Source organism: Dermacentor andersoni, chromosome 4 (genome assembly GCF_023375885.2).
Source record: "Dermacentor andersoni chromosome 4, qqDerAnde1_hic_scaffold, whole genome shotgun sequence".
Classification (NCBI taxonomy): domain Eukaryota; kingdom Metazoa; phylum Arthropoda; class Arachnida; order Ixodida; family Ixodidae; genus Dermacentor; species Dermacentor andersoni.
Genome location: NC_092817.1, coordinates 27,686,839 through 27,713,144, shown reverse-complemented (window position 1 = coordinate 27,713,144; position 26,306 = coordinate 27,686,839). Strand labels below are relative to the sequence as shown.

The following is a 26,306-nucleotide window of genomic DNA, read 5'->3' as shown; positions in this document are numbered from 1 at the left end:
ATTTCTTTCTCGCCGACGAAGAGGTGGAAAGAAGGCCAAAAAAAGAGCGAGATTATTCATCCTGCTAATGCGATCGCTTTGGCGGCTCAAACGCACACACGCATGACCGCGGCAAATGAAGAAAGGACACGACTGCGAAGACGTTCGCGAGAAGCTGTTTCAATGAACAGGGATACAATTTGCAGATCGCCCGACACACGATCGATGAAAGCTGCAGTAGCAGCACGTATATCACAAAGAGCGACGTTCTTCGTAACGGTGTCGACATCGATACTCCCAACTGCATAATGACGGCTCGCGGTGAGAGGGGAAAAAAAAAAAAGGAACTGGCGTCGTGACCGGACTTCTGCTTCGCATTGCACTGCGAACTTTGGCTACAGGAACGATGTCACGTACATCATAAACGTAGCGCTTACGAAGTAAAATGATCGCCTTCCACGCTCTGACGCCATTTACTTCATTTCTCGAAGTTGCGTCGCCTATGACTATTTCTGTTGGAACTTCAAATTCGGCAGCGTGTTACTCGTTTTCCTCCTCCAGAGACGTTAGTTCTGTGATGGAGTTAACGACGCTGCGTGGCCACAGACGACGATTCTGAAGCGCTTTCAAGGCTTTGTAAGATAGTAGCTTGCTTGCTGCCAGAAGGCGACGTTAATACAGAAGAGAGGCAGCTGTAGCAGAACTTAAGGAAGCGATGGCGTAAGTAACACCTAATAAAACCGTGAATTCTGCAGAATACGCGCAAATAGGTCCCCGAGGACGAAGCATTATTTGCCGCCACGAACCAGCCCAATGTACTTCACAGTTTGAAAGTTTTCAATTTCATTCAGAAGCACCTAATAATCGACAGCTTTGTAACAATGCATACTGCTTTAAACATTGTCACCGAAGCGCTTAACATCTTGCGAAGTTGCAAAACCCTGGTCGGCATATTGCAGATGCGCTATAACCAACCGACCAATTTCGTTCGCTGAGCACAGTTCCAGCTCTTGCCCCGGAATTCATTCCCCCGACTACGATTCGGATGATTAAAGTTCTTAATTCCTCATCTTCGTGACACAGTAGCACAAAAAAGAAGAACAATAAGAAGTACGAAACAAAGCAATGAAAGCGCTACAAAGGGAAAGCACACACAAAAAAGATCTTAAGAGAAAAGGGGGAAAAAAGAAGAGAAAATACGGGCGATGCTTCTGGTGCGTTCCCGCTTTCTCCTTGGGCCCCTACCAAGAGGACCAACTTGTGTAACGCACGGATTGCTTAAAACTGAGCGTAAGCAAGCAGGCACCGATTCGGACTCCACTCGCATCACTTCAAGGATTCACAACACCACAGCGACGTTCACTGCAGCCGAAGCAAGGAACATCAACCTGACCTCAACATGCAGATAACTGTTGAGGGGGGGGCAGGCGCAGCAAAGCGCCAGGAATCATTCGGTATGAGCACCGCGTGCGCGTCATTTTTGAGGCTTCGACCCCCGGCTGCGTCCGCGTGCGCTCCGGACGTCACACCTGTGGGTTGAACGAACCCGCACGAGCTCATCGCGCGACAAACGACCGCGTTTTCCCGGTGCATCCGTGGCGGGGAGGCCAGCTGCCAGCGCGCTACGTACCTGCCCGCGGCCTCGCAGCGCGCACTGACCACCGCTGTTTGTTCTGACCGGAGCGCTGTAACGGAGTCGAAATGAGCTCCTCAAAGCCGTTTCTGCCGCCTAAACAGGGCTGGCGTCACGTGTAGATATCGGCCAGCGGCCCGCGTGAAGTGAACGCACTTCGTGCGACAGGATTGTACTCACTGCTGGCGTTCACACGCACGGCTTGGCAGAGGGAGAACAAGAGAAGAGTGTGTGTGTGATCGCTAACGTAGAAAAAATTTGCGACGCACCATTTAGGTAAATTAAGAATTACGTAAATTTAAGCCATCAACGAAGGCCTATTGTGTGCAAAGACAACGACTGGCACGCGTGCTGTGTGATTACGCGAGTCTTGCCTATTTGCGCAGTAAACCGGTGCAGCGTCAACAACCCCGTCCTATTAAGTGTGCATTGACATTTTATCTATCGGTCACCGTCGCCGGGCGTTGCTGCGCGGATGCACTGATAGAATACGACACCGCAGGCGTATCGCACGCATCGCGCCATGCAAGCATTAAGGCACATCTGTTCCAGTAAGGAACGCAGACGTCAGAATACGGGCGCGAGCGAGGCTCGTCTCCCAATCCAACGCCCGCGGCAATTTCCATAGCGTTCTACAATTAAGTCGCTGTTTGTACGACACTGCGAACTGCATCACCGTTCTATCACGTTGTGTTCACGGTAAACTGTGCGCTAGGACGCGGGATCTTAATAACTCACAGAGTAGAGAAGCTCTTGTAAACTGCCAGATACAGGATAGAGCGAACGAGAGAGCCGATTGGCGAGCGCTTTACGCCGGCGACGCTTACCCCCACTACACATACACAAACATGAAGTAAATTGCTACCCCATTTATGGATACGACGATGGTGAATCGCAGTCATGTAAAAGGAAACAATACGTAAGAAAATAGCAGTTGGAGTACAAGTCGTTTTAGCCAGTCGAAGGAAGGAAAACGACTTCATTGAGTTCAGGACCTCAGCCAAAGTCCACAATGCAGCGCGAGTTCCCGCGAGGAGTTCAACATCCAACTATCTCAAGTCCCGGCTTGTCGCATTGTGTACGCGGACTTTTAGTCAAAACACCCCAGCGGTGCGCAGCGACTCCCCAAGCACTCCCACATGATGTGGGGACTGTCCGGAGGCGCATACACGCACCCCTATTTCCCCACCACCACCACCACCCACCCCCATTAGCAGGAGCGCGTTTTTCGCTGTGGCACTCGCGAAGGAAAGAGGGGGCCGAACAAAGGACCAACAAAGTATGCAAGCAGCCCAGCGCAAGAGGGTGCCACAGAAGGCAGCAAGAAGGCCTAGCCCAAGAATTATCCTCGGAATGCTCGGCGCCGACCTTGCGGGCGCGCGTCGAGGGCGAGCCTGCTCCCGCCAGCAAGGTCACCGAGGAAAAACCCGCGGTCGGGTCAAGCAAGTCATCCGAGTCCGCCCTGCTCTGGTCAACCAGAGAGCGCGCGCACTCGCACCCATTCTTTTCACGCCTGCACTGCACGGCCTCTCGCTGTGTAGTGGGCGAGGCGGCAAAACACCGTCAGTCCTCTGCGGTGATACCGCAGAGGACTGACGAAAACGTTTGACAAACTCCGTCAGGGAAATCACAACGCGACGCGCGTCAGAGCTTTCTTCTTTTTATTCGAATGAAACATTCAATAACATCATTTCCCAACAGAGGGCCAACAGAGAACCTTCAGAAACGAAAAGCAATCAAAGGGCACTAAGAATACTCTGCCAACATGCTTCTCCTTGACACCTTATCGTATTTGCAGCGTAACTGGTATTCCATTCTTGCCCACCCTATCCGCCATTTATAGCCTTTTAAAATGTGGTTCCGTTAAATCCGAGTTATACTAGTTTCGCAGAAAAACATAGTTATATGCCCCCTGTCGGCCATAGAAGACAGAAAGCATGGTGCAAGAAAACACACTGTTTGGTTTCTATACCGCAAGAAAAAAAAAACACACACACACACATTAAAAGCATCGCGCTTCAGTACTCATGCGTCCTGTTTTCTGCAGCAAAACAGCGGGCAGGGATTCGTTTCCTGCGGTCTGAAGACTGAAGGCGAGTCAGAAAGTACTCTGTCGCGATTAGATCTTTCAGGCTAAATTAATTTAATTAAATTGCGGGATTTTACGCGCCAAAACCACGATATTATTGTGAGGCACGCCGTAGTGGAGGACTCCGGATAAATTTTGACCACCTGGGCTTTTTTTAACGTGCGCCCAATTGCGCGCTACACGGGCGCTTTTTTGCATTTCCCCACCCTGCAAAATGCCGTCGCCGCGGCCGCGATTTGATCGCGCGTTCTCGGGCTCAGCAGCGCAACGCCAAAACCCCTCCGCCACCACGGCGGGTCTTCCAAGGGCTACGCTCCTTGATAATAATACGTGGCTTCATGGTGCGGTCATGATTTAAACCTCCGCGTTGAGATGAGCGAGGTATTAGTTTGCGGTGGATGATTGACCGGTAAACGTCAGAACAAAAGCAATGAAACCAATTCATAAATGGTAGAGCATCGTTTAGAAAATGCTCGGAATTCGTTACAGTTACAGCCTCGGAGAATAACCACCAGCCATTATTACAACCCAAAAGGGTATGGAAGTTGCTACAGTGAGCGGCAGCGGAGTTTTACGAACTGTCTCACCTGCTGGGGAAAAAGTGGGCTGCAACCAAGACAGCTCGTCCACGGTCTCGGCACATATAAGCGACGACCACTGACACGCACAGGGACAAAGTGTGCCAAATACCACGTCGCAATCTTCCGTTACTGTCGCTTCGTTAACAACAAAGACTGTCACACGCTTCCCGATGACGACGCCGCCGCAATGACACTTTCTTCACCGACAGCTAACGTGCGTGCAAGCACACGTGACACCTGAGATGGATAAACAGGCCCTCCTACGCTTTGCATCTCTTCCCTCTCTCCCTTTCCCCTCCAGTAGGCAGCAGTGCCAGGGTTCGCAGAAAGGCAAAGAACGGCGGCTGACTCAGCCGGATGAGTCATAGGTGTGCGAATTGAACCGACCCCAGATATAGGAGGAGTGGGGAAAGAACATGCACGTGCCCGAAAATCGCACAGTGCTCAGAAGCGATTTCCATATATAACTAGCCACGACCGGCGACGCTGAAAAGAGGCACACTGCTAACCCGTATTCCACTCCTGAGGAACGTACTCTTCGCCTATCTGCCCTGATACGTGTCATTCAGAGGGAGTTACACAATCGAGTTGCTTTATGGACTGCGTGATCGCTGGCTCTGGGCAGAAGCAGTGCACAGCATAAGCTCCTCTCGGGCGATGACCCCTGCCGACTTGGGGTGAGAAAAAAAAAAAAAAAAAAAGACGCCGCGCTCGCTGCAGGAGCTTCGGCAGCACGCCGCTGCTGCCTCGGCCAGCTTTGCACGCGCTAACTGCAGCGCGGAACACACGTGCACAGAAACTACTAACCGTACACCACATAAATCCTGCCTACGTATCGTCGGATTGGATAATTCGAACACGCGTGTTTTTCCGCTTGAGCAGCCCCGTGCAAACCCGGCAGGTTGGTGGCGACGGTGGCAGTAACAGTTTGCCACAACGTGGCGGTTTCACATTTTTGTCGCAAGTATAAACCGATGATTTCGGCAGCTTTATTATAAGCCAAAAAAATAATTTTCGCCGCATGCGGTCACCAACGCTAGTAGCGAGAACATAGAAGTAAAGAACATGTATAGATAGAAGTAAATAGGAACATGTATAGATAGAAGTAAATAAGTAAAGGACCCAAAAGTGGAACACCGTGAACTGCCATATCATCACAGAGAAGCTAGCCTGCAATGCTACAAGTGACTACAATGTATTTTCCGCGTTGCTCCAGTTTTTGTGAAATCATCGATAACAAATGAAACTTCACAAGGCGAAGGCAAGCCAGTGCAAGAGGCCGCCGGCATAATGTAGCTAATCCTTTCGCTCAATCCAATTCCTGTCTCATCATCCCTCGCTCACGACAGGCAAATCACGGTGATAAACGTAGGCAAAAAGTAGCTCGGGACCACTGACGAATCGCGCGGAAAGAAACAGGTTCGGAACAGAATCGTCAGGTTGTCCCAGTCCTGTTCGAGAGAGTATCGATTTGCGAACCACCTTCGCGCCTTTGTGCCCCCACCGCAGGTGCCCAGGAGATGCGCACCGGGCAGCGCGTCTTCGTGGATAGCGCTCGAAATGAGCAAGAAAAACGCTCGAATTAGAACTGCGCCGTTACAGGGCGAGCTCGCCGGATGTCGGTACCCACTACCGGCACGCACTGCCTTCCCCCTCTCCAGTCCTTCCTACATTCCGGTCGCGCGCTTCCTCAACTGACTCAGGGCCCACTAAATAGTCCGCGACAGGCGGCGCTCCGCAGCCCCGCTTTTTCTTCAGACAGCGCGCGCCAGCCCGAAAAAATCGTACGCCTCCTCCCTTTGCCTAGAGGCCGCGGAGAGGGAGAGCCAGGAGGGCGGAGGAGGCCTCAGTCAAGTTTGAAAAGGTCGCTTAGTCACGCAACGCCTGCCCCATTAAGCGAAGAAACAAAGCGAAAAGGGCCATCGCCGGGACGCGCACACGTTTTCACCGCCGCCTCTCGACCGAGAAAGCTGCCACCAATCTGCGGCTGTTCAGTGCGGCTCGAAGTGCACAAGCACCGCACACTTGGTGTAATCTATACAATGACACTGACGCCATGAGTGAACAGGCATGCGGCCGCCAAACTAAGCTACGCTCAACCCGCAGAAGCAACTGGTTGCTATTTACACCATAGCTAATATGTTAATCTCAGTAAGATGACTCATCTCACTGTTCCTAAGAGACGCAACAAATCATAACATAAACCCACTAATCTCTTAATGCGTTCGTTTCATGACGCGCGCCAAGTGGAGCATGGCTTCCATCTTACTGAGCTAAACTGGTGGTCAAGCGCGGGTCGATATGACCCAATTTTCGTCATGCAAGGAGGAGTTCTGCGTTCTGCTCAACATGCCCGATATGCCCACAAAGGCGCGCGCGTGTGTGTGTGTGCTTACGGATACGACAGCTATCTAATCAAGCAAAGAAAGCGAGATAAAAAGGCTTCGGTGACTTGGCCAGAAACGCCGTATCCGGAATCACACGGCCATCACTGCTTATCATTTGGAGACGGTCAGTGAGGAGAGGATGCGAGCAATCAGGAGGACCACCAGAACAGCACGCAAAAGCCGATGTTTGGTACCCCGTCGCATAGGCTCCCTAGCATTTATTTTACAGCCACTACGGGCACGCACTCACGGTTAAGGCAACAGATGGTTCGAGCTTTGCAAGTGGATTATGAAGATCAGAGAATAGGCGACAAGTTGTGACCGAGCATCGACATAGAGCAGCGACAGTAAACGTCGAATGTAAACACAGACTCGAAGTACAGCGGAAATTTCGTTTAGTGAGGCCAGTGTAGCTGCGATCACGCAGACGTTTTATTTATTTATTTATTTACTTTTAGTCGGGGCAAGGAATAAAGAACATAGCAAAATAATACGCGCGTAATAACAGTTCAATATTGCAACAACAGTACAACATTACATCAGTTCTAAAAATGGAAGTAATGCCCAACAGAACGTTTCAGACACTTGTGTGCTAACATTTCACTACAGGAAAAGATTTTTAAAAAATCTAGACGTACCTATAAAGCGGCTTCTAAGGTTTCTAAAGGGTGCATTTTGCAATTGTTCGGGGAAAGGGGTAAAACATGAACAGGTAAAAAGAAAGAAAATGCACAACTGTTCCTTTCGCCGTGCGAAGACTAATTCCGGTGGCCGCGCTAATCCGGTAACTAATTCGAGAATTATTTTCCCCTTCCAATTAATTCATATAAAGAAACGATTTCGCTGCACACCCGTTTCGTTTTTGTGCCCACTCTCCAGCGCGACCAACCTACGCCGGCCGGACAGTCCTAACACGGACGCACGCGGGTGCCCGCTTGCCTGCGCGGCTCGGACGTTCGAACGGGCAACGCCGGCGGCGGTCACGGCGCCGCCTCAAGAACGACCGCGCCCCAGCGACGACAAACGTCGATGACTTCGCGCGCTCCCGCGGTGTCCGCTAAGAAAACGCGGTCGCTCCAGCCAAGGCCGTTCCTTGGCGCGAAGCGAGCGCCTTCGCAGAGCCGCTAACGCGCTTAGCAGACTGGGCATGACGAGATCCGGTTCTTCGGTGCTCCGATCCCCCCGTGTCACGTGACGTGGTGCACAGTACCAGGTTCGACAGGCCTTGAATGGTTAACGAACGTTTCTTTTTACCCCCTCCCCCCCTGAACGCGCACCAAGTACGAATACGTTCGACAAACTTCCTCATTTCGCGCATGTTTCTTCTCATCGTTCTTCTTTCTCACTCCGGTTCGCCAAATGTTATATAAAGACCGATGATAACCCAGCGCGAGTACGGCGCTTGCGTTTTCGCTCGCCCAGCTTGTGCGATGCGAAAACGCAAGCGCTAACTGCACTGGACAAAAGGTCTTCCGTACATATCTTTTTATTGCGAACGGATGAAAGAAATACAAGGACCTCAGCTTTCTTCCCTCGGGCTTTATAAATCTGCACCGATAATCACCTTGCGGTGTATATTGTGAACCAACTACCGGTGAAACCGTGATTACGTGCAGCTCTACTTCGCGTCTCTGCGTGGAGCGCATAATTAGCCGCACGGCGAACTAGCCCAGGATATGGTTGATAAATTGCACCGATAACATTACGGCGAAAAGTCAACGGAATCAGTCTTGCCGTTCCGAGCTAAGTTGATGCCCTTCGTCCGAAATCACAACGGTTCCATCACGTGCAAAAACAAACAAAAAAAGGTGGTCGAGTCAAACAGACTGCAGGGCCGTCTTGCAGCACGACTTCGCACATTCTTTCGAGATGAAATATCACACGAAGCAGACACATCCATACAAATATAACGGCGTCAGAACAATGAGCTATACGCTCATTTTTTTTTTATTCGGAGCAGTAATGCGCAGAGCCTTTGTTGTCAAAGTAGTTAACTGCAGTGGTACCTATTTTATTTCTTTATTACATCATTATGTATTTTGATATATTGTATTACTCAGTTTGCTTGTGCCACAACGCCTGTGAAGCGCACCAGCATTACACACTCGCGAAGTCTAGCGGCCTTTCACTACCCGCAGCAATGCGTTAGCTACCACTAATACCAAACCCCATAGACTAGACCCGACTTAGCGCAAGAGGCGATGGCAATGAACACAAAAGATGTACGAGGATGGTTCACGATAAGCGAGCCAAAAGGCTGCGCTTTCACGCTTTGAATAATAAAGGTTCAGCTAGCGATGCGTAGCACCCGTGTTTACTAAGTCTGTGAAAGGACCGAATGCATTGCGATGTATGCATCAAAATATGCACAGACGAGCATTAGGCGGTCGCAACCAACCTCACCCCTGTTTATCTGTTGGAACACTGCGATGTCTGATCAACGGGACTTGCCGCAAAAAGAACAAGCATGTAAAAGCTCGTACCCAACGCGACCGACAGGGAGACTCGTCGCTCCAGGAGCGCACGTAGCACGAAGAGCAAGCAGTACATCGCAAAAAAAAAAAAATCAAAGAAAAGAAAGAAAGAAACCGCGACGAGTCGAGAGCCAGTCGCCGACGGCGGGAGAAAGGTTGCCCGCACTGTGGCCGACTTTCAGAAGGACGCAGCGCGCGCTCCGCTGCTAAGCCGAAACGTCGGAGGGGGAGGGCAAGAGAGACGCGCTCAGCGACGGCCTCGAAGCCCACGGCGGTGGCGGCGACGAAAAAAAAACTAACCGTCGATCGTGGGGCGTCACCGGCTCTCTCTCTATGACGGATGCCCGAGCAGTAAGAGAAGCCGAGACCCTTCATTGTGCGAAGGAAAAAAAAAGGAACCCGCAAAGAAAGGCACGGCGCAGTGCGAAGGGAGCGCGCGAGGTGGTGGTGGAGGGGAGGAGGCACGACTGACCTACTGACACGGCTGCGCAGGGGACACGGAGAGCTCACCTCGTCGAACAACGCGCCCGTGCGCGTCGCATCGCACAGGGGCGCCCACCCGAGGAATACCCGCGCAAAGCAGCGCCTCTCGGGTTTGGCCTCCTCCGAAATGGCCTCCCGCAACGATGAGGCGAGCACAAAATTTAGCAGCAGGACAGGAGAACAACGAGTTTGCGATTGGGTGCTAGCGATTTTACTGAGAAGTTTCACTGCAGCGTTGCCTTTCGGAGGAGTACACAGGCGCGACCTTCCTCTCGATGCGCATTAGGCCTCGAAACCGAGGGCACACGCAGGAAGCGAAAACATGCGACGACGCGTAATCGTACCGCAGCGTTCGGGGAAGTCCAGATGGATGCACGACGATCGTCTTTCACGGTACTTCAATTATCGCTTGCGATCGCCGGCGCAAAGCGTTGCATGCCATAAAATTTAGATCGGAAGCTAACGAGTCTACAACAAATTCCACAAAGCACAGACTCGCAACCATTTCGACGGCTCAGGGGTCGTGTGCTAATACAATGTAATATCCGAAGTTTAAGGCCGCAGAGGTGGCGCTTCCGAGCAGCGGATGTTGGCAAACACACTAATTACATGCTTCGTACGTCTTCAGACACACGAAATATAACAAGAGCCGTTAAAGAGTTTTGTCGAAAACGAACCGGAAGAGTTTAAAGTACTTAATCTGCCGCCGCATGCCTGCACGGAGAGCAAAGCGTTGGCACTCAGCCTTGACGCTCATTCGCCGGTGACCTAAAGAGGGGGTAGCCCGGTGCAAAGATATCCCAGGGGCTCTTGCCTGAGAAAGATGGGAACTTGTTCGAGACTCAATGAACACTGCGTCAGAAAGCGACTGGGCCCCAGTGCGTTTCGTATAAGACCAAACTTCTTGGCCTAGCAACGCGTTTCGCACCAACTTCCTGGCTCACAACATTCTACGCGTACAATAATTTATCCTAATTAACTTGTCACGAAACTGCCTAGGTGCACACACAGAGCGCTGACGGACATTCAAAGGGCGCCAAGGAGTAAAGCACTAGATCGCCTTTATCCCAACAACAGTTACACCAAACTCGCGACCTCTGTTTTCCCTAAAGCACTCGGCAGGACCCGTTTGGACGAGACTCCGTCTGCCTTTAACTAAATGCGTACACAGCGATTCCTGACAGCCCACAGCGCTTCCACAGGCATCCTGCGTGTCCTAAATTAAATTTTAGGGTTTCACGTGCCAAAACCAAGATCTTATTGTGATGCACGCCGCGGTAGGGTACTCGGAGATAATTTTGACAACCCGGGGTTGTTTAATGTGCACTTAAATCTAAGTACGCGAGTGTTCTTGCATTTCGCCCCCCCCCCCCCCCCTACGAAATGCGGCCAGGATCGGACTCATCACCTCGCGCTTGCAGCAGCCCAATGCCACAGACACTAAGCTAACGCGACGGGTAATCCTGCGTGTTCGTAAAGAGCGGAGCGAAACATGTCGACGTGCTTGAATTGCTATGCGAGTAACAGAGGCCGAATCCATCAACTGGACGTTGACGAAAAGGTCGCGTCTTCAAAGGCGCATTCTGCGCCGCTAATGACCAGCCTTCCGACGTTTGTCATCTGCGGCTAAGCGAATGGCCTCGGCACTCAGCCGCTTTCGAAATGCTCGCGGGCGTTTAAGAGCCTGACAAACGCACCACCCATCCGCTTAAGTCTCGATATAGAAGGCATCTTTACGCAGTGCGCAGCGTGATGAAGTGGCGCCAATAACAGCGAAGAAGGGCATCTACACACAATATATATGTTGAATATGTATGCTGAATGTGTACTGATGGAACATCGACGCAATTTCTCTTCGCACCGTCTCCAGAAGCAAGGCGTGACGCAAGACAAACGTTGCATTGCATATAATTCTATGCAGACAGCCCCCCACACCACACCAGCCCCCTTTCTCTCACATGGAAGAAACGTGCTGCACAGTGCTATAGTACAGACTACATGGAGATCTGCTGCATATCCTGAGCCCGAAAGCAGCTGTAAGAGACAAACGCTGCCAAGGACACCATCACCCTACCTTACTTACAGCTTCCGCACATCTATGTTATGCCTGCTCAACGGCGGGAAGAAATCGGTACGGGTGTTCGGATGCCGCAGTTAGCCCACTGACATGCGTCATACTTGGCGAGATGCAGCAGCGCCCCCTCGGTGCACATGCTGGCGATGATGCGATCGTGACTAAATCGGAATTTTGTACAGCGCTAGGCTCAAGAACCAAGGATACAGAATTCGATCCCCAGCTCAATAAGTAATGCGCGAGTAATTCAGTTTTCCTTTGTTATACCTGACGTCCCCTAATGAACAGTGCGCTGAGAGCCTTCTTGACGTCACCTGCGAGCATTCTGTGCCCCGCATCGACTCTTCTGACTGAACCGGGCGAGTGTCCAGTACTATAAAGCCAAAGAAATCCAATCGTGAAGCCTACTATGTGAGCTATACGTCAAGCGACAATATTTCCGAGATCTGCTGCTGTCGGCAACCGTCACTAAAATTTAACAAAAAAAATACTTTTTTTTTTGCATGGTTGACTTATTTAAAGCACATCCGCTATAACAGGAAGAACGAAATGGCGGGCCGCAGCACACTACACGGTATGACGCAGTCGTCTGGTCGCACAGTAAGCACTGACCAAAAACAGACAAGCGAGCAGGGCGTGCAGCTAGCTCCCCGCCGGCTTGTAAACACAGGCCCGAACGAGGTGAATGTGGAAGCTAAATGCAAGCACTGGTGCATATATAATGACTACCTAGAGATGATCGTGACCCAGCGCCATACTTCGGCAACTCAAGACACTGTAAGTAGGTACAGAGGGAGCAAAGCGCTGTTCCAACTAAAGCTCAGAGAGATGTGTTAGCCACTGATGATGAAAATAGAAGAAGGGGACAACAAGGGATGCGAGCACACGGTTACCGCTCGGTACGCACATCAGAAAGGCGGTATAGGAGGCGACTTCCTGCGCCGGCCGTGTATGGCACACTTTTTGCGCTCACCGCGGAAGGCGCCCGAGGACAACGCTTCGGCGTTCCGGTGCTGCGCGACAAGTGGCAGCCAGTTGTCGCCCCCCTTCAGAGAAGACAAGGGTGCGGCGGCGCAGGGACGCCTGTATCCTGGCGAGCGGCGAAATCCGAGCTTCTCCTCGGGCGACAATGGCCGATAACGCGAGGTGCTCGCACGTCTCTGTCTGCCTAGCTAGCGCGGCCTTTAAGTACGCAGGGCCAGCATAAACAAAAACGTCGCCAAGCAGTTACCAAAACGTTCAGGTGACTACTGCTGCTGCGCGTCACACACGACGTGGCGACAGTAAAGAAGCCGTATACGCTTTAAACAGCAGTTAGTATGCTTTGCAAATCGCGCATACTGTGCCGAAACGAAAACAGGTGCTCGTACAAGCATGAGTGTCGATGAGTTATGGCTGCTTCGTGTCGCGCCAGCGCAGCCTTCGGTGCCAGAAATCTCTGGTCGATTACGACGATACTTCAGCGTCCTCTTCAAATGTTTCGAGCATTGCGGATGCAGCAGGAGACCTGATGAGGCCATTCACGACGTAGCTTAGTTTCTTTCGTCAAAGACGACCCGTCGGTCCCAGTGGAGCAAGCGGACACACGAGGTTTCTTGCCACACTTCAGAGGTACAGAGCGCGACCAGTGTTGGTGCGTGCAGTATACTACCTACTACGGATTTGTGGCTCACGGCGACCACAAAACTCTACCATCCCCTCCCCCCTAAATGCATCATCAGCATAGTATGACCAAGTTATCGACTTTAAGCTCAGTGAAGTAACACAGGTCGCACCGCAGTAAAACGCAAAATGCCGGGGAAGAAGGGATCTGTGTCTGATTCGCCCTCGGAGAAGCACGGTGCAGACCGCTCCGGAAATCGGTTCCATCTCAATGTCATGTTTCATTTGCGAGAAAAAATCGGCGGAAGTCGGCTGCCTGTTCTGTCGAACACCTTGAAGCGAGAGCCAGCGATGTAATCGCAAGCTTGCATCTACGCACGCGGCGCACCACGTTTGGTATACGGCAGAGTTTGATAACTGACACACACGCAATTGCACTTACTTCATTACCCAGATGCCACGACGAAGCTGGGAATATATGCATTGATGACGACAGCGTGCAAAGATCCGTTACCCACTTCTGGTTGCAGAAGTTCAGCTCCAATGGGATAAGGTTGTTTTGTCCGGTTGGCGTAAAAGGTTCTATCGCGGCAAAAGACTGCAATGCTCATTGTCCTGCAACGCTCATTGTCGCTCAAGGCAGACCAGCAGTGCAACATTTATAAGAGAAGAATAAACATGCTCCAACACGTAGAACGCTCATAGAATAAAGCACGGCATTTCAAGAGCGCGAGTTCCGAACCCTTGTGCGCCGCCACATTGAAGTCCACCTGAGCGGGGAGTTAATGAAATACGTGGGACTCGAGCATGCATCGATCTAAGAGAGGAGCGAAACGTAGAGAAATTAGCGCGATGAAAATATCGCACTAAATTTTTTTGGGCATTCCGGTTGAACACAGAATCACAATGTGTCACCAATAGTGGTTCTGTTAACGTTTGCAACCCTTTTAGAACGATATGACGCAACTAAAAACAGGTGCATATCAAGAGAATCTCTAACTACGTCCTGCGTTACCACGCCCGCGGTGCCGCTACAGCGACGGGCAATGTTTTATTTCAAAACATCTTACACGAACCACCATCGGCACCATTTCTAGAAGATGGGAGAGATTGCTAAAAAACGTGCACACGTACTTAATATACGTCAGATAATTAAACAAGCGCCCGTTAAAGCGAGGCGAACACGTTGACAGAACCGTCTCACAGCTATAATTGAAGACTGCGCGAGAATAAACGTTGTTTTGAATTCCGAGGAATATAAACTGCATAGCTCGCTCTGCAGCAACATATACAGCATGAGACGGTCCGAAGTTCATCGATCAAGGTCACATACGCAATAGAACACAGGCTCGCATTGTGTGCGCGCTCTGTTGAGAGCGCTCATAGCTATCGCCAAACACAGCGGGAAAGCGTACACGCTGCTTAAAGCGGGATACTTTTCGAGGAGACAATATCGCAGGTTCAGCTGTGTCGCGCTCGCAAAGCATCGAACAATGCGGCAGCAGATGAAACATTGTTGCAAGTGACAAAACTGGCCTGCTGTTCCTGTAGCCGTCGTAGTTCGAACTGCTGCGCTGCCAGTCTGCTTAGCGCGCGATGCAGTTTGTGATATCAGGCCGAGAAAAATTGCGAGCAGGCAGAATGAGAGCCACTAAACAAGAAATTACGCTCAGCACGGGAAACCGTTCTACGCTTACGTTCTCTGAGGCAAAATTCGATGATTAGGGCACGCATAAAATTAAAAGATTCTTGCCTTACGGGAATTACGCAATCCGTCCGTGATAATGCCGATACAGCAAGAACTGGCCCAAATCCACCGTTATCCGACTTCTCGAGGGGCATGGGACATTGTGCGCCCCGGGATTAGGGAGAAACTGTAATCCAAAATAATCGTGTTCGACGCTCGTACCGCGGAGATCAGCCACTACACAAGCCGGTACGAGGCTAACTGCGCGTGCGCGACAATCGCTGTAGCGGTCCTTTTAAGTTGCAATAAAACAATCGCCCGCCTGTGCCGCCTCGGCAACGTCGCGAAAGAAGCTGAGAAGGCTTGGAAATCATCCTCCACGAACCGCTGCTCTCTACACGGTCGGAGTCGCAATCTGTCACTCTGTCGAGAGTGGTCTTTCCGTCAGCCCTGGAAAAAAAAAAAAAAAAAAAAAAAACGATCGCTCCATCGTCACTGGGCCCCGACCGTCCTCCCCAAAGAAGTGGAAAAGAAGAAAACAAAGAAAGAAACAGCCTCTTCTACCCCAACGGTGAAAGCGTCGCGAATGCGAGTCCAGCGCAACCGCCCGAGGAGAAGGAAGACCGAGAAAGTCGACGTTTACTAAAGAGGAGCCGTCGAGCGAGTGCTCAAGGGAGAGGATCGATTTCGCGCAGCCGACGAGAGACCGCCGGCGACCAACAGTTGAACGGCCGGCGGCGTGCAAACAAAAGGAGGCGCGCACCGTCCGGACGGATCGCGCCCTTTCCCCGCCGCCGGTTGCAACAGCTGCAGCGGTCGCGGGCCCACACGCCAACCCGCAGCACCGGGCCGCGAGCACAGAAGTCGCGCACCGGGTGCCGGCTCGTTCGTCGTCGTCAATGGAAGAAGCCGCCACCGCAGTAGTGAGACCCCCACACCGCCGCAGTTCGGTCAGGACGCCCGCACAATGCGGTTGAGGCTGACAAGAGTGCAGATAAGGCTGTCGCTAGCCCTTGAGCTCGGAAAGAGTGCCTGTGTGTGGTGGACCAGAGTGTCGACGCATCAGTAATTATAATTGTTAAGTCTTATTACAAAAATCAAAGCGAAACGCGAGCAACTCGCGTTTGCAAGTATCCGTAACCGGGGGAGAGGGTGGGGAGCCCTTCAGGCTACCGTCCTGCAGCTGCCAGTCAGTGACTAGGCACTCGTGACGCATGAGGGAAGGAAACCGTTAGGATGGAGCATCGCGCAATGCCATAGAAGCCAAACCTGGTGGCCCGACACGTGATCGCACGTCGAAGTGCGCTGTTGGTTTTACTGTTCCCGCTCTGCAGGCAGAGCCACGGCAAAACAGCTGAACAAGCGCGCACCAAATAAAAAATACTGGCATAGCTACTGGAAACCGAACGCCTCAGCAAATCTCGATTTTTGCTCCGCGATGTAGAGGCAAGAGGCCACGTGTTGGGCCACCACTGAGCATACGTATGGGCTTGCCGAAGCGTTCGCTTGCTGGATGCATGACGTAACGCTCTCTCTCTCTCTTTTAACTTTTTTTTCTTTCTCCATGTCGTGACACTTATGGTCAACAAAGAAAGAGAAATTAGCCAACAAAACAAACACGACGCCCCAGCCTCGATGCGGGCTACTGAGCTTACATGCGACTCTGCCTACGACAAGGCGAGACTCGAAAGAATAGACGTACCACTAGTCGGTCACGTGCGCGTTAAATGATTGTGCAAAAATCAGACAAGCCCTCAATGCTGCCGCTTTCCTCACAAAGCGTTCCGTGTCAGTGCAATGCGAAGCCGCTCTTCGGCAGGCATCTGCTGTGAACGCTGAGCGGAAGTGCGCCGTCAAAGGACGGATTCTGCGTACAGCTTTCTGCAAGCTATAATTGAATCCACAGGTTGCTTCGAGTGAAGCTCGCTTCCAGTGTAGGGCCTGGTATATATATATATATTCCTTTTCGTTGAACATGCTTATTCTCGGCGTATTTTCCACATCTAGGCGAAAAATAAACATTTCTTTCAGGGTATTTATGTCTCCTCCTTAAATAGTTAAATGTCGTGGCACTGTACTGCGCTGTGAGTCTCTTTTCGTATGACCTTTCTTCATAGGATCTATTTAATCGTATTTAAATAGCCATATTCTATTATCAGCATCTTAAATATGGACTTCACGCACGGCCTTCCTGAATGACATAACACGAACGTGCATATGTTTCAATATGCGCGGGCGCGGCATCCCACCGGAAGGAATATATTGAACAGTAGATACAGGTGTACAGTAAGCCTGATACCCAGCCCTGGAAATGAGCACAAAACAGACATGCCAGATCGGCGAAAACACCGCGCCCTTAGCGGGGTCGAAAGCAGAGACGGTTGTCACATTGGCACTTGCCCGCACGAATGGGTAAAACGGGAAGTTTGCTTTTCGTTTTCTCAGCCATAAACACACACGCAAACGTTACTAGGAAAATGTCTATTTACGTTCACTAGCTACGTTCAGTGCGCTCCAAAAATTGCGGAGTGCCACGCTGTCTGCGGATTCCCAAAAATGCCACGTGCGGCACATCACACCGTAATTGCACATGTTAATAGGGCGCACGAACTATCTCATTAGGTTAGTGCTGCGCTCGGTATGCTTGGAAGACAAGGACAGGGTGAGGCACACAAAGGCACATACAGGAGCGCTCTAGCAACTGAACTGTCCCGAAACAACTGAAAATGTCAGTTGCCATAGTGAGCTCCTGTATGAATCTTTGTGTAGCTTGCTCGGTCCTTGTATTCGATGCGCAAAGTATGAATTACTAACTCGCCCAAGAAGCAGCAGTCAAGGTCTACAGCTCCACACCCTTGAAAAACACCAGTGCGCATAGTGGCTTTTGCTAACTTCGCAGCAGTGTTACAGCACATATACACGCAGCGACGGTTCTAACCTACCTAGGACCAAACTGGGCTCGATTCGTGGTAACGCGTGAAGTTCGTAAGCTAGGAGAAGTGACTGCGGTTATCGATTTCTCTGAACTAACGTGTGCAATGAAGATTGATTGATTTGACGCCGCTGATTCCGAATTCGATTGTCGATTTCGTGGCTCGTAGGCCCAGCCCTTGTGGATTAACTTGGCCGGTGCAGTCACCTAAAGTTGGTCACCCAATACTTAGCACAACAAATTGCTTGCTGCTAATATAATAACCTCTAAACGGCAATTAAACGCGAAAACAAGTAAGATTACTCTTCTTATCATAGAATGGTCGATTTTATTTTAATATTTATAACAGTTTCTTTGACGCCGTAGTGGCGCTGCGAGCGCAAGACGCTATCCGCAAACGCCAAAGCCCTATTCTAAATCTCTTCACTCCGGCGTTCCTCAACGCTAACACCCGCAAAGCTATTTGGATCCCCGAAGTTTCAAGGCCCCTACTCCATAACTCTCGATTAATGAACAGGGTGAACACATCAGGCGGCGTAAATAACTATAACACTTCGCGAGATGCCCCTTTGCGTGGCGTTGATCGAACGGCGTTAACAAGTGTGGTTCGCTTTAATCAGTTACATACGCTACGCTACACTCATATCTGCCAACTGCCTAGACGCGTAATGATAATGGCAGCTTAATAAGGTAGCCCCTGCTACCTGTCGATCTGTCACGATACTAAACAGAACTATTAACATACAGAAAGCGTTACTTCGTAGGACGCTGGCGCGAGTTAGTTGGTTCGTGATCTTGAAGCAAACTTTGACCAGTGCGAAGAAAACTAGACGAAAGACGAGGAACACGAAATACACGAACACGGCGCTCGTCTGTGTCTTTCGTGTTCCTCGTCTTTCGTCTAGTTTTCTTCGTGCTCTTCAAAGTTTGCTTCAAGATCGTTACTTCGTGTATTCGATTACCAAGTCAAGTACAATTCGCTTGATTTAGTACCGCGTAAGCATTTTCTTTTCCAATTTCTTCACTTCGCTGCACAAACGCAGACTCAACGAATTAAAATGAACTACTAATGCTGTTCTGCTATTTCTAAATTCGTACTTACACAGATATTACATCGACAAATCGCATCAAGAAATCCGTATACAGCCAGCTACATACGACAATTTCTCATCTATACAATCGATGGGCGAGTGTTGACGGCGTGATTAGCCTTTCTGTTCTTCCACGGCAGCTGTTCCACCTCATTGCCTCTGTTTAACATAGCGCATATCACAGGAGATATACAGTGCAGTCGCGCCCCGGCCTATTCCTCGGTGTGTGTTTTTTATTTTATTTTTTTAAATCTGAACTCTCAACACTTTTCTCTTTCCCTCACGGCCCGCATCTGTCGTCGTCAGCGCTGGCGCAGCGCCGTAAACACTTCTCGCCGCCTCCTCGGGCGCATAACAAGACGTCACCACCGCGGGGTGTCCTTCGACATCAAACTGCACAGCCGGAGTGATAACACAGAGAAGTACGCGCGGCGGGTTATTCTCCGCATGCGACGACGAACCACCACACCTCACGCACGCGCAAACGCTGCGATAGCAGCTGTTACCGCGACAGCGACACGCACGCAAACACGTTCGCAGCTGACAAGGAAAAATCTGGCAGATCACCTCTGCCTCGTCTCACGCGACCTGGAGCTTTCTCTAGAGCATACGGCCGAACACGAACGAACAAATGCGTCGTACAAAAGCTGTCGTCTCTTTCCCGTCCGCGCACTCGTTCTAAAGCAGGCCCATCGAAAAGACTCAAAGGCGTGACATCCGCGGGGGGCACCAGTGAAACGTTCCGGTTCTCGTTCAATTCTACCAGTCGCGTTCTGTCCAATCGCCCAGTTATGTCTGCCATAGCTAGACGCACGCGCAAGTCACGTGCACTCGACACGCTTACAGGAAGAGTCGCGAACACAAACATACGCTATAGTCTCTGCGCCTGCTGACTCTCTCTCCGTCCCTCCCCTTTTAAGACAGCGTTGCCGCGGACAACCAAGTGCGCGACACATTTCGTCGCATGATGGCCACACAATCAAATCTTCAAACCTAAACAAAAGAACAAAAAACGGCAGCTGGCGAGGTGATGAGGACCGAAAAGTTGAGGCGTGTATGCAAACCTGGATGCGCCGCTGTTCCACAAGGGGTCAAAATGGTTGTATCCCCAGGACGACGTCACGTTACAGGCCATGGTCACAGGCCAGCTGACCAGACGAGACGCTGCAGCAAACCATCAGTCGGCGAAAATGCTGGGGAGCGCTTACGAAGAAAGTAAACACCGACGACAACAAATGATGGCGCCGGCGCTGTGCGACGTAATCCGAGACGCCGATCGGTTACACACACGCGCGCACACACACCACAACAGCACCACCGCCCTCGCTCGGGCACCGGCGAAACCAAGACGACCGCCGCGCTGGCGGCCGACGCTGAAAAACGGGTCACGCACAACCGGGCACAGAATGGCAGGAGTGAGTCTCGCACAATGAGGGGACGACGAGTAACCACTGTCCGATGAAGACGAGGCAACGCTAAAGGAAGCCCAGGCAGCGAATGCTGTCACTCACTCGCACGCGCTCCCGAACTGTGGATCTCTGGGAATATTCCAGAGAAGAGGCGACGGGCGTGACGTGGGGGAGAGAAAGAACATCGACCGGGGAGCTGAGCGACGTCACCGCCGGCGATGACGACTTCCCGAAAACTGGACGCCACACGGCGAGCGCGCGCCACACTGCTGCTTGCTCCCCCGGCAGTATCCGACGGCGGCCGGCGCTACTGCTGGCACGCACAACCGGGTGGCCTCAGAGAATCTCGAGGGGAGAAGGCGAGGGAGCGCAAAATACAAACGCGCGTGAAGCAGCGGAGAGAAGGACCGCGCCGCTTATCGCGCCGCAGCCGCGCACGCGTACACAGCAGAGCGGCGACTCTGTCGTCGAACTCCGCGGTCACCCGTCCTCGCGTCTCCAAGGTCACTGCCACCCGTCACAACTTGCAGCACACCACGTAGAGACCAGCTGGGCGATTTCTTTCCCGCCAGGAAAAAGAAAAAACGAAAGGCGACACCAACGCACATGCACAAATGAACACGTTTCTTCCTGATACGAAGCGACGCCAACGTTTCCACTCGACGCACGATCTGCTGACACCAAATTCCCTGCGCGTTGAAGATCGACACTGCCGCTTGCGAAGCGCAAAACCACGACGTAGCACCGCAGAGTTGCACGCGACTCGACTTCACCGCGCGTTTTCGCGTAAAACCCGTCGCCGCCGCGCCGCAGCAGCAGACGACAGCGACCCAACATCAGCCGAAACTAGACAAGCAAAACCGAAAGCGAGAAGGAGAACAGAGGTGGCGCTCCGGTATACACAGCCGATCACGCATGCGCGCACGCGCGACCTAGAGCAGCGGCGCCGACAACGCGCGCACGCCAAGACGTCATCCGCGTGACGCCATGGTGACGTCATTGCACGCGCACCGACGTGCGGCTCTCCGCCCACTTCTGCGGCACGAGAGCAACAGGCTTTGCTCGCCCTCAGGCGCGATACTTCTTTGTTGATTTCGTGACATACGCACATTCCGCACGTTTCTCTTCGCTCACAAGCGCCCTATCCACGTCTTTTTCATCCGGCGCACTGACAGTTTTAGCACTGCCAAGTTACCGCACGGTAAGTGCGGTAATACCGTACCGGTGGAGGACTGCGCATGCACGTACTTTACCGTACGGAAATACTTTCTATAGGGCATACGAGACGGTAAGGAGTCGGCAAGGCTCGGCTCGTACCGTGTTTTGCGAGCCGAGCCGCACCAAGCCAAAGCATTGAGAACCTGGCGTCGGCCACAGAGTCCACGCCGTGAATGGCCACGTCTCGCGTGCGTTGTTCACCATGATAGCACCAAGGCACGAGCTAACTTTAACTAGCCTGCTGCGGCGCGACGAAGTGGCAGCACGAATGACAGCCCTTCTAGCCGGAAGGTAAACATGGGCTGAACTAAACTGAACTTGTGCTCGTACCCTTCATAACAGGCAAGTAATATACTCAGGCCAAATGAGAAAAAAAGAGTATTAAAGAAAGCGGAAATCATATAGAAGAAAAACATAAAATAAAAAAGTGCCATAAAAAGCACGCTGATGTTGGTGGCGCCATCTAGGGTGCAGAGCTTGCTTAGAGGGGACGCAGAGTTTTTATTGCAGTAACTAATTCTACTTAGTCTGCTGGTGTAAAGTGACGGCAGCAGTGCAATTTACAACAATCAATCAATTTTTTTTTTTATATTATATTTAGAGAAGAGCACATATGTAATACGACAAGGTTTCACGTATTGTAGGACGAAGCATCGCAAGATGTCGCTACCGCCCTTGTGACTGGCGTCTACGTTTGCCGTAGCCGGGCGCTTCCGTAAAGAATGATGTGTGTATCGACAAGCTAAAGCTTTCTAGTAGAGAATTTTAGTGCGCCGGTATTCCGGGAAGCGCGGGCGGTTTGCCGCTTTAGCGGGGGCGTAAATGTGAGCGGCCAGATTGGTGGCGCCAGCTAGTGGTGCAAAGCTCAACCACAACACACACACACACACACACACACACACACACACACACACACACACACACACACACACACACACACACACAAGCCATTACAACATTCTGCTTAGCTGCAGGTGCAAATTTTCGATAGCGGAGTAATCGTGTTCACAATTACACTATTCCGCCCAAATCGCCCCCGTTTGCCGGAATAGCGGACAGGCTAAAAGTCTCCAGTATTCGCCACAATGAATATTTCGCACTGAGCACATAGTAATTGTATTCTGCAAAACCACAATGTTAGCCACTATCATCGTTATCACATTACCGTACGCATAGAGCAGCACACGCAGCCGAAGCGTCTTTGGTCATCGCGGTAAGCAGAGACATTTAGCGTGTCCGGTATTCGGGCAAGCGCGGGCGGTTTTCCGGTTTAGCGGGGGCGTAAACGTGAGGGGCCAGATTGGTGGCGCCAGCTGGTGGCGCAATGCTCAACCACACAAACACAGAGCTAATTACTATATTCTGCTTGGCTGCTGGCGTAAATTTTCGACAGTGGCGTAATCGTGTTCACAATTACGCCGCTGCCAAAAATTTGCACGAGTGGCGAAGCAGGATATGGTGAGTTACTGCAGTTTTAGCTATGCGTTTGTCTGGTTGAGCTCTACAACACCAGGCGGCTTCACCGCTCCGGCCGCTCACGTTTACGCCCCGACCATCCGGTAATCCGCCCAAACCGCTCCCGTTTACCGGAATAGCGTACAAGCTAAAAGTCTCTGGTAATACCGTACCGTATACCGCACTTACCGTACCGTAATACGGCACCAACCAACAAACACACGTGCCTTGCCGAAGGTGTCTCACAGTTGAATCCGAAGCGGAGATATATTCTCGGCTTTGTAGCAACTCTACAACTTGCTTCTCGCAAGAAAATGAGGGCACTTGGCGAGTACAAACATATTCTAACTTCACGTTAAACTTAGTCTCTAAAAGCGGAACCTAGTATCGTCGTGACAAAGCCAACTTCCCTGACGTCGTACAGCAGTAGGTGTAAATATGAAGTTACAATAAACAAGAGTGCTGCGCCTGTTTTCTTGGGCTGAGTGTGGAAGCGGCAGCGGTTGCAGGAGCTAGCCAATGTATCATGACGAATCCACATCGTGAGTGCCAAAAACGCAAACTCATTAGTGGAAACAAGCATCATAGTAAATTATTTAGGGCACTCTGATGCTTGACAGTAATGTTTATAGGGTTTAGGAGACTTAGACGTTTATTTTGACGCAATAAATAAAAGCTGACAAATCAGGAACGTTATGTCAACACTCCTTGAAGAGGCTACTTTAACTCGGCAACTAATCCACAATTCCATTCAAATATACGACAAATGCATAAACACTCGCATTAGGCAGCAGCTGAGGTAGCCTGAACAGAACTTCACACTCAAAACAGTCATAATTCTAATAAGTGATGAAATCAAAGTTCTTATTCACATAATCAAATGCTTTACCAGGGTAGAAAAGAAAATCAAGAAAAAATAACTGATGTTTACAACACCGCATAGCCGATAACGTAGAGAGACATCAAACAGATATTTTGCAACTTTTGTGCAACACCTAGCCAAGTTATCAAATATGTGTAAACTTTATTTTAAGACATTTTGTCCACTTTAAGCCTATAAGGTGGTTATATGCCTTTCCTGCACAGTGACGTATCCGTAAACTTCCAGTGTTAAGACATTTAAACTTTACCGTTCTTTCCTATTATTCACTATAAGGCCTAAATCAATTCTTACAAATTAACTTAATTTTTCTTCAAGTAAAAGTAGCAAAGTTAATTCGGTTCTGTTCAACCATTACCTAATTAGGCGAATTTCTACGGCTAGCACGTACTTCAAAAACAAATCGTAATACGGAAGGAGCTAGATCACTAAACGTGCTGAAAAAGTTTCCTTTCTTTCTTTTTTTCACGAGCAGTGCTACATACGTTTCTACACCGAAGCACCTAACATGTCAACACTCAGGCCTCATTTTTCATACGGAAGATGGTGAAACATTGTCAATAGGGCTCTTTACTTATTAAAACCTGACCTAGTACCGTTCAACGGGCGCCGTGCGGCGATCTCACTGATGATCTATTATGCACTCAAAGCTTGCTTCTATGTTCACAGGAACTGGCTTACGAAGCGTTGACACTGCCGACTTTCAAAACAGCAAACGCTTGCAAGGGACAAAAGATGCGCACTGTCGAATGCAATCAAGGCGCGCCTTTCGAGTGATTAATTCAAGTCAGCCGTATAGGGTGCTGAAATCCGCCCAGTAAACCGGCAGACTTGAATAAGGTTTCGAGTGCTGGCTTCAGGGACCGCGTACCGGTGAGTCTGGAATGCAAATACTTCCGTAAAGCGAGATTCAGACGCACACGCACACATACAAAAAAAAAAATAGAAGAGCCATCCATTATGGCGTTCATATCAGGAATGGCTGTGAGACGCTAGAGCCGACAAATGACCCAACGTAAGTTAAACACGCTTCACAACAATATACGTCGACGATGATGCACAGAGCACCTCAATTTTTCGTAAACATAAGCGCACGCGAGCAAACATCGGAACGTCATCTTTGGCTTTGTTCAACCGTCGCTTTCCAAGTGTGACGTCCGTCGCTATTTCTTGCAACGGAAACTCCCTTCTGTGTTTACTCGTCGCTGATCAGCAAATTAACCAGCAGTTGGCATATACGCACGGCAAAGCCGCCGGTCTTTCGTTATGAAACAGGCGAGGGGAAAGGAGGAAGTAGGCGCACCGTATGCTATTCAAGGCCTTCGGCCGATCAGGTCGCGGAGTGGAGGAAATTCGCAGAAACCTAGGTCGCGGGAATTGCTGCAGGCGCCCCCTATGAGCCAGACGCGCGGCATCGATCAGGTTGCCTGTCCTATTGCCGGCGATGCCGTGCTTCGTATTCGAGTGAAACTGAACCGGCCGCGACTCCGTATCGAAAGTGGCGGGAGAGCAGACGATCGCAGTGCGTTGTTCCGAGCGCTAGGCCGCAACCCTAAACGCTGGAGGCGTCTGTTAGGAAGCAGGGTAATGGAGCTACAGCGCACCCAATGTGGCAAATGCTTGTTTCGGTGAACAAGAGAACTTGGAGGAGGTGTTCTGATAGCTACCCATCGCAGCCGCTGTTGCTCGATTATCGATATCACTTCACCTCTATAAATTTTATTCGTATTGTGCAGCTATTCGTACCTACAAATAATTATCGGTGTATACTATCGTCCCCCCGACGCAGATGCTTCCTTCACTATTCACTTCCACGAGGCACCGCAATCTGTTACGATGCCATTTAGTCATGCGCAACTGCTCCTCCTAGGTGACTAACTTTCCTGGTATAACATGGTCCGAACCAGCCATAACGCTGTCTAAGAATAACCTCGAATGTAATTTTCTTAACACTTGCCTCACCTTTGGTTTGACGCAACTAGTATACCCAACGCGAAAAAAATGAACAGTGCTCTAACATAATCGACCTTATCTTAACATGCCATCCCGACAGTGTTTCATTTCTTCTGTAACACATTTACCAGAACTAAGTGATCACTCAGTACTGCATGCAGAATTATCCTGGCAACTACCTCAGAGCAAAAAACAAAAAAGAAAATATCACTTTACGATAAAGGTGACTACATCAGCTTTATAGCTGGTATAACCGGTATAGCTGGTATAGCTGGTAATATACTAACCGAGCTTTATAGCTGGTATATTATAGATTTCCCGAAGCGTACAGTAGACGCCAACTGGACGCTTCTTAAAGATAAAATGATCGCACTCACTG

At 50.6% G+C, this 26,306-nt stretch overlaps 1 protein-coding gene across 2 annotated transcripts in view; it reads right to left on the bottom strand.

Moving 5' to 3' along the window:
* LOC126536589 (uncharacterized) overlaps nt 1-26,306 on the bottom strand; it is a 209,698-nt gene that overhangs the window by 112,367 nt on the left and 71,025 nt on the right. Inside the window, exon 1 of one of the 2 annotated variants that reach the window (XM_050183612.3) lies at nt 20,077-21,221. The exons of the other annotated variant lie outside the window; for it this stretch is intronic. Within the exon in view, the coding sequence (XP_050039569.1) occupies nt 20,077-20,147 (71 nt within the window). The 5' untranslated portion in view covers nt 20,148-21,221. Of the gene's footprint in view, nt 1-20,076; nt 21,222-26,306 lie in introns of those variants that run through there. 2 annotated transcript variants of the gene reach the window in all.